At 46.1% G+C, this 8145-nt stretch overlaps 1 protein-coding gene across 2 annotated transcripts; it reads left to right on the forward strand.

Moving 5' to 3' along the window:
- The first annotated feature begins 7187 nt into the window (after positions 1-7187).
- LOC110295297 (ras-related protein Rab-35-like) lies at positions 7188-7856 on the forward strand. 2 transcript variants are annotated; one of them, XM_085836199.1, is made up of 2 exons: positions 7188-7553; positions 7676-7856. In XM_085836199.1, exons 1-2 carry the CDS (start codon positions 7199-7201, stop codon positions 7780-7782), a joined length of 462 nt encoding a protein of 153 aa, XP_085692325.1. In that variant the 5' UTR covers positions 7188-7198; the 3' UTR covers positions 7783-7856. The 2 variants fall into 2 exon arrangements, with proteins under 2 accessions (XP_085692325.1, XP_085692324.1); XM_085836198.1 differs by having other exon boundaries at positions 7188-7856.
- The last annotated feature ends 289 nt before the right edge of the window (positions 7857-8145 follow it).

Below are 8145 nucleotides of genomic sequence, written 5' to 3' on the forward strand. Positions count from 1 at the left end.
ATTCATTCATCTACTTATTTAATTATCCATTTATTGATTCTTTCATATCTATCTATCTATCTATCTATCTAAATATCTATCTATCTATCTATCTATATATCTATCAAGCAGAGTCTCTGTGTAGTTCTAGCTGTCCTAGAGTTCACATTTTAGACCAAGCTGGCCTTGAATTCACAGAGATATGGCTGCTTCTGCCTGCCAACTGCTGGGAAAGCCACAATTTCCTAGCAAAATTTAGTTAACTTGTAATTTTCCATAATAGTATCAAGTTTGAGGGTGTGTGTGTGTGTGTGTGTGTGTGTGTGTGTGTGTGTATGTGTGAATCCTTAGTGCAGCGATGGGGAAAATATTATTCTTTGTGTCTCCTCTGCTAGGAGATTTTTGGTTAAATTTTCCTTCACCCTAATGGTGTTTATGCATGAAAGCTACCTAAGGTGGCCTGAGAACTTTCAAGAGGCTGGAAAGATGCAGGTCACCTCTCGGGGTGGTCTGAGCTTAGGCTGCCAAAGCCAGCTCTCCTGCACATTCCCAGCCTGGCTGGAATCCTTTCTGTCTCCTCCTCAGAGCAGGTCTGCAGTACAGACACTCTTTCCTTCCGATGTGGATCTGGGGTTTGGCTGCGTGTGCTCATTAAGAAACCCAAGGCACTTGTCAGTGTAAAAAGAGTGTTTCAAATACTCCTGGAAGATGTTCAGTTGGCACGTGTCCGTCCTGGGTTCTGACTTCCAAGTCTCCCTGTCCCTTCCTCCCGACGTGTCAGCTGATGGGTGGGGCAGGGGTAACAGGATGCAGTCCTGGCCTGCATGGCTGAATGACATTGTTAGGTTCCTTGGAGATGGGGTAAAGGACTTCTGGAGCCAAAGCTACAGCAATGTGGCCAAGAAACAGAATTTATGAAGACCTTAAAGAATATAATATTCTTTTACAGACAGGCTCCGAGAGGATCTTATTAAAAACCACAGGCTGTTTAAAGGAAAAAGGAACCTAATGGTGGTAAAATCTGTGGGGGAAAAATCTTAGCATTTCTTTTCAAATATTTATTTAGGATGGAATTTTTTTTCCCTTAAAGAAACATTCAGATGTAACTTTTCTGGTACTTTAAAATACTTTTTATATTTATTGATCAATTATATGTGTGTGGTATATTCATATAGTATGTGGTATGTGTGTGTGTGAGTGTGTAGAGAACAGTGGATAGCAGACAGCTTGTGAGAGTTTATCCTCTATATTTTATGGGTCCCGGGGGATCGAACTCAGGTAGTCCAGCTTAGTGGCAAGCCCCTTTACCTTCTGAGCCATCTCAGTGACCCTCGTGAAGATTATTTTATCTGAACTGTCCAGGCTTGGAGAGCTCAAGACAGGATAATGACCAGGTGCCAGGATGACTGAAGCCAGGATGTGCTAGAGGAGACCTGGCCTTTGTGGTCTTCCACTGACTCCCTGAAGATGCCTTCATTGGATCCTTGTTGAAGATTTGCAATGCCATTGACCAAAGCACAGTTCCTGCCCAAAACTGTCAGGCATAATGCAGCTGGGTCACTCATTTTCCTTTCTGTCCCCTCAGCAAGAAGAGGCAATAACGATATGGGGTCCGAAGACTCTTCTGAGCTAGACAGTGGTGGCACACAACTTTAAACCCAGCACTCGAGGGGCAGAGGTAGGTGGATCTCTAAGTTCAAGGCCAGCCTGGTCTACAGATGGAGTTTCATGACAGCCAGGGCTACACAGAAAAACCCTATCTTAAAAAACAAACAAACACATAAACAAACAAACATTCTGCCTGGGCGTGGCACCACACACCTGTATTCTCAGTGGAGACAAGAGGATCACTGTGAGTTCAAAGCCAGAGTAGGCTACATAACAAAATTCTGTCTCCAAATGTAAAAGTGAAACAAGAACTCATAGCAAGAAAGTGGATGGAAAGACGGGGAGGAATAGAAACGAGGGAACACTGTTGTGCTTACTATAGCTACAGGGGTTTGGGGTGGTGGGGGATAGACCAAGGTCTGGCCATGTAGTCTGCTTGGCTTTGAACTTGTGACTTCCCCTGTGTGATGGTTTGTTTATGCTTGGCCCAGGGAATGGCACTATTATAAGGTGTGGCCCTGTCAGAGTAGATGTGGCCTTGTTGGAGTAGGTGTGTCACTGTGAGTGTGGGCTTTAAGACCCTCATCCTAGCTGCCTGGAAGTCAGTCTTCCACTAGCAGCCTCCAGATGAAGATGTAGAACTCTCAGCTCTTCCTGCATCATGCCTGCCTGGAGGCTGCCATGTTCCTGTCTTGATGATAATGGACTGAACCTCTGAACCTTTAAGCCAGTCCAATTAAATGTTGTCCTTGCAAGAGTTGCCTTGGTCATGGTGTCTGATCACAGCAGTAAAACCCTAACTAAGACACCTTGTCTCAGCTTCTCAGGTCAGGTCTGAACATTAATCTATTTACAAAGCCAGAGTCCCCAGGTTAAAAATCCTTTAAAGGGGCCGGGTGTGGTGGTGCACGCCTTTAATCCCAGCACTCGGGAGGCAGAGGCAGGCGGATTTCTGAGTTCGAGGCCAGCCTGGTCTACAAAGTGAGTTCCAGGACAGCCAGGGCTATACAGAGAAACCCTGTCTCAAAAAACAAAGCAAGCAAACAAAAATTTCCTTTAAAGGCCTCCTTACTGCTTACCCTCACCTTTCAGCATGTGTCTGCCCTGGGAAACAGTTCCCACAGCACTGCCCAAGCTCCAGGAACACATTCCTCAGCCTGTGATGTGTAGAAAGTATTCCTCTCCCTGGAGGAAAAGGGGAAACAAAACAAAACAAAACAAAACAAAACAAAACAAAACAAAACAAAACAAAACAAAACAAAAAACCTACAGTGAGCTTTCTGTGAGGTCCCAGCATCACAGTCCACACAGATACATTCTACAGACAGTAGCTTCTAGAATATTCCACAGACAGGATTATGGGTTTTAAAAAACAAAAAAGACCACAGCCAGGGCAGCGAACAGAGTAGAGGTAGCAACAACAGCGGGGCCATCCAGGTCTGGGACTAAGGCCTTTCTCCCAAGCATTGCAGATTGGGTCCTCTATCTGCGAGCCCTGGGGTCTCATGCATTCTTCCAACCCTAAACGTGCTAGCCTGAGGTTGGCAGGAAGGAGCGGGCCTAAGGAGGGCAGAGAGTGTTGGGGCTAAGGAGGCGTCACCTCTTTAGGTCTTGATCATTTTCCTTCTCTGTATACAGAGCAATCATGATTACCTGGTAGCTGGCTTCAGGGGTAAGGATGAGGGAGAGTAAACCAATGGCATGCCCAGAACACCCAGCCCATGTCTTGTAGGAGATAAGAGTTTCATGAACTCTGATCATTATTGTTTCACATAAGTCAGGCCTTTAAACACACAGGTCACTCTAATACTTAAGTCAGGGCCTTTGTACATACAGGTCACTCTTAATCGGAAGTCTATTGAGGGAGGTTCTGGGGACTGGGAGCCCCTTGAAGGAGGGACTGCTCATTCTTCCAGATCTTCATTTCCACCAAGGAACGGGAACCATGGAGGTCAAATGGCCAAATCAATGCAGGAATGGGAAACACACACGCAGCACTGTGCAGTCTCACAAACTGTAATTAAGGGAGGCTCTTATATTAGGTGGGCCTGGACATGATGGTTTATTTTTGTAAAATTGACACAAACTAGAGTCAAACAGAAAGAAGAAAACTCAGTTGAGCCTCCTGTGGTGGTCTGAACGAGAATGTTCTTGCTGGGGGAGGTATGTCACTGGGGGCAGGCTCTGAGGTTTCACAAAGCCCACGTGACCCCGTCATCTCAGGTATACCGTTCTGCCTCTTACCCATTAAGATGTACACTCTCTCCAGGTGTGGTGCACAGACTAATTCAAGCACTCAGAGAGGCAGAGGCAGAGGCAGAGGCAGAGGCAGGCAGATCTCAGTGAGGTGAAGGCTAGCCTAGTCTACAAAGTAAGTTTCAGGACAGCCAGGGCTGCACAGAGAAACCCTGTCTCAAAAGCAGGCAAGCAAGGAAGCATATAAAGAAACAATGTAAACTCTCAAGTAGGGGTGTGGTGGCACAAACCTTTAATTCCAGCACTCAGAAAGCAGAGGCAGGCAGATTTGTCTACATAGTGAGTTCCAGTACAGCCAGAGCTGTGTAGAAAGACCCTGTCTCAACAAACAAACAAACAAATGAATGAATAAACAAATGTAAACTTTCCACTGCTGCTCCAGCGCCGTGCCTGGACATGATGGTCGTGAATTCTAATCTTCTGTGACCATGAGCCTCCAATTAAATGCTTTCTTTTATAACTTGCCGTCCTAGCACTGTTATGTTGCTTGACTAGACATGATGATCAAGACAACTTTTATAAAAGAAAACATTTAATTGGGACTGGACTACACTTTCAGAGGTTTGTTTAGTCCATTATCACCATGGTGGGGAGCATGGCGGTACCCATGCTGGAGCTGAGAGCTACATCCTGATCTGCAAGCCAAGAAAGAGAGACACTGGGCTTGACATTATCTTTTGAAACCTCAAAACCAACTTCCAGTAGCAGACTTCCTCAAACAAGGCCACACCTTCTAATCCTTTTAATCCTTTCACATAGTGTCATTCCCTGGTGACTAAGTATTTGAATATATGAGCCCATGGGGGGGGCATTTTTATTTAAGCCACCACAATGGCCTTAGGCCTGGTGTCTTGTTACAGCAATAGAAAAGTAACTAAGACACATCCATCAGATTGATCTGTGGCTATGTATGCCTATGGGGACTTTTCTTTGATGAGTGATTGACATGGGGGAGTCTAGCCCATTGTGGGCAGTGCTACTCCTGGGGGTGGGCCCAAGTTAAATAAGAAGATGAGCTATGGGGAACAAGCCAGTGAGCATCTCACCTTCATGGTTTCTGACTCTGCCTGCTTGAGCTAATTCCACAACTTCCCTCAATGATGGCCTATACAACTGGAATGTGTAAGCAGAATAAAGCCCACTTTCCCTGGTTGCTTTCGGTCATGGTGTTTATCACAGCAACAGAAAGCAGACCAGGGCGCGAGGCTAAAGAAGACATGGTTTCTGAAACAAGAGCTGGGTGTGGTAGGAAGGGGAGATGGAGGTTAGGATAGATTTTGGTTACTTGAGACCCCATCTCAAAACAAAAGAACAACAAAAATGAGGGTGGGGGTGAAAGGAGGAGAGAAAAGTCACCCAGAAATTAAGAGAATGGAAATCTGAAAACCAAATATGAGGGCTGTTGAGATGGCTAAGGGACAGCAAGTTCCATCCTGGAGAATGGTGGAAAGAGAATGAATTACCTGCAAGCTGTTCTTTGACCTCTACACACGTGCTGTGCAGCAACTCTCTGTCTCTCTGCCTGTCTGTCTGTCTATCTGTCTGTCTCTGTCTCTCTGTCTCTCTGTCTCTCTGTCTCTCTGTCTCTCTCTCTCTCTCTCTCTCACACACACACACACACACACAGGTGTAAAGACATAATTAGGTTGGGCATGGTGGATCATGCCTTTGATCCAGCATTCATGAGACAGAGGCAGGAAGATCTCTGTGAGCTCAAAGCAGTGAGTGAGATTTGGCCTAGGAAAAAAAAGTAAAGAAAATATGACCCAGATTGTGACTTATTTTTACTAGAAATTCATTCTCGGCTCGTCTCTGCTGGGATCTTGGCTGATGAGTGTTTGCTGGGGTTGACTGGATTATTTAATTGCTGTTTTCTGTCTTTAACGGCTGTGATTACAACTCAAGTAGTGGATGTCTCTGGCACTATACAAATAATAATTATTTTAATTATGGTCTAACCTGTATGATATAAGCTAACGACGTAGCCAATGGCAATTGTGTACGTGCACTCTTAGGGTGCTGAAGAAATGTCCCATTGTGAAGGTTCAAAGGGATCTCCCTCCGTGCTCACGGTAATTTTAGAATTCTAACACCAAGAGGCACAAAGCCACACCACTCCCTGCAGGCTCGCTGAAGGCAGTGGCTTCGAAACGGTCCACGATCGAAGTCTGCTGCATTTAGATAACGTAAACATTTAATTTCATTGAACTGCTTTCTCTCTGGTGCTATAAAAGATAGATATATGTCCCCTCTCCCCCACTTTTTTCAGGTTTCTTGTAAAAATATGAAAGTACTTTGTAGTTTTAAGTGGGAGTGAGACAAGGTGCACAGCTAAGTTCCTGCATTTAGCAGTATAAGATATCACCACTGACCATCCCTTATATCTAAATAAACATTTGATGCCTATGACTCTCTCCAAGCAGTTTTCAACTTAAATTTTAATTTTGCTTTTGAGGCAGATTCTCATGTAGACCAAGTGGGTCTCCCACTTGATTTATAGCAAGGTTCAAGACATACTGGCAAATGCCTTCAACTCCTGAGCCTCTTGCCCCAACATCTTAAGTATTAGGATTATAGGCATCACACTTTTTAAATAACCCCACAAGAGTCATACCACATCTTATAGACCCCTATGAACTCAGCAAGCATTATCATTTTACCTGAAGCATGTGGGAGAGCGACATTAGACACTGGGTGTAGGCAGAGAATGGTTGGAGCCCATCCATAGCATATGGAGATGAACACAGGGCAGGTTGCCAAAGAACAGAATTCTAATAATGTGGTCTGAAGATGTTCTTCCTTGCTTTCTTCTTTTGAACCAGGGGTTGTCTCACATCTCTAAGACAGCCGTAAACTCCCTGGGTGCAGAGGATGACTTGCAACTCCCGATCCTCCTTGCTTTCCCATCCCAAGTGCTGGGATTAAAGCCCTGTACCACATCCACTGGCTTTAAAGGTGATAATTGGCTTTTAGATTTTTAAAAAAATCACATATGTGAGTGTGCGTGTGTGTGCATGCACGCACACACAGGGCATACTCATGGAGGTCCGAAGACAGCTTGTGGGAGTAAATTCTCTCCTACAGCCTCATATGTTCCTCAGATTGAATTCGGGTCAGGCTTGGCATCGAGCGCTTTTAGATGCTGAGCCCTCTTGCTGGCTCTGCTTCCTGTCTTTTTAGAGACAAGGTTTCACGTGATCCAACCCGACTTTGAACTTGTTATGTAGCCAAGGATGGCCTTGAACCTCTGATCCTCCTGCTTCTACTTTTTGGATTATTGCTGGCTGCTACCACCTGTTACTGACTTTAGTTTTCATGATAGAATTGAACACCAGGCCCGCCGCCCCCGCCCGCCATGGCCCGGGACTACGACCACCTCTTCAAGCTGCTCATCATCGGCGACAGCGGTGTGGGCAAGAGTAGCTCGCTGTTACGATTTGCAGACAACACCTTCTCAGGCAGCTACATCACCACAATCGGAGTGGATTTCAAGATTCGGACTGTGGAGATCAATGGGGAGAAGGTGAAGCTGCAGATCTGGGACACGGCAGGGCAGGAGCGCTTCCGCACCATCACCTCTACGTATTATCGGGGGACCCATGGGGTCATTGTGGTTTACGACGTCACTAGTGCCGAGTCCTTTGTCAATGTCAAGCGATGGCTTCATGAAATCAACCAGAACTGTGACGATGTGTGCCGAATATTAGTGGGCAATAAGAATGATGACCCTGAGCGGAAGGTGGTAGAGACAGAAGATGCCTACAAATTTGCGGGGCAGATGGGGATCCAGCTCTTTGAGACCAGTGCCAAGGAGAATATCAATGTGGAAGAGATGTTCAACTGTATCACAGAGCTGGTTCTGCGAGCAAAGAAAGACAACTTGGCCAAACACCAGCAGCAACAACAGAACGATGTGGTGAAGCTGACCAAAAACAGTAAACGAAAGAAACGCTGCTGCTAATGCCCCAGCCCACTGCAGAGACTGCACTGCATCCCTCCCAGCCTGAGGCCTCGGAGGCTCTTGGGGGGGGGGGGGGAGTCTCAGTTTAGTGCCATTATTTAAAGAATTCTCTCCACGTTTTTTGTATTGGGAGGCGCCATCGGCACTTCCTGCCCTTTTCCCCTTGAGTGCCAAGAAGGTGTTGGACGAGCCCGCCCTTCCCCACGGTGCCCTCTTCCCTGACGAGGCACCTGGACCTGGTGAGGACGCTGCCAGCTGAGTGGACTGATTAACCAGTTTGTACATAGTGTATATTGCATTAACCAGCTGCACACCCTCAGCCTGCTCTGGCTTTTGGCTCC

The sequence above is a fragment of the Mus caroli genome, unplaced genomic scaffold (genome assembly GCF_978045245.1).
Source record: "Mus caroli unplaced genomic scaffold, Mus_caroli_1 scaffold_4, whole genome shotgun sequence".
Classification (NCBI taxonomy): domain Eukaryota; kingdom Metazoa; phylum Chordata; class Mammalia; order Rodentia; family Muridae; genus Mus; species Mus caroli.

Coding starts and splice junctions, on each gene's coding strand:
- LOC110295297 (XM_085836198.1), top strand. CDS start 7,199: ATGGCCCGGGACTACGACCACCTCTTCAAGCTGCTCATCATCGGCGAC.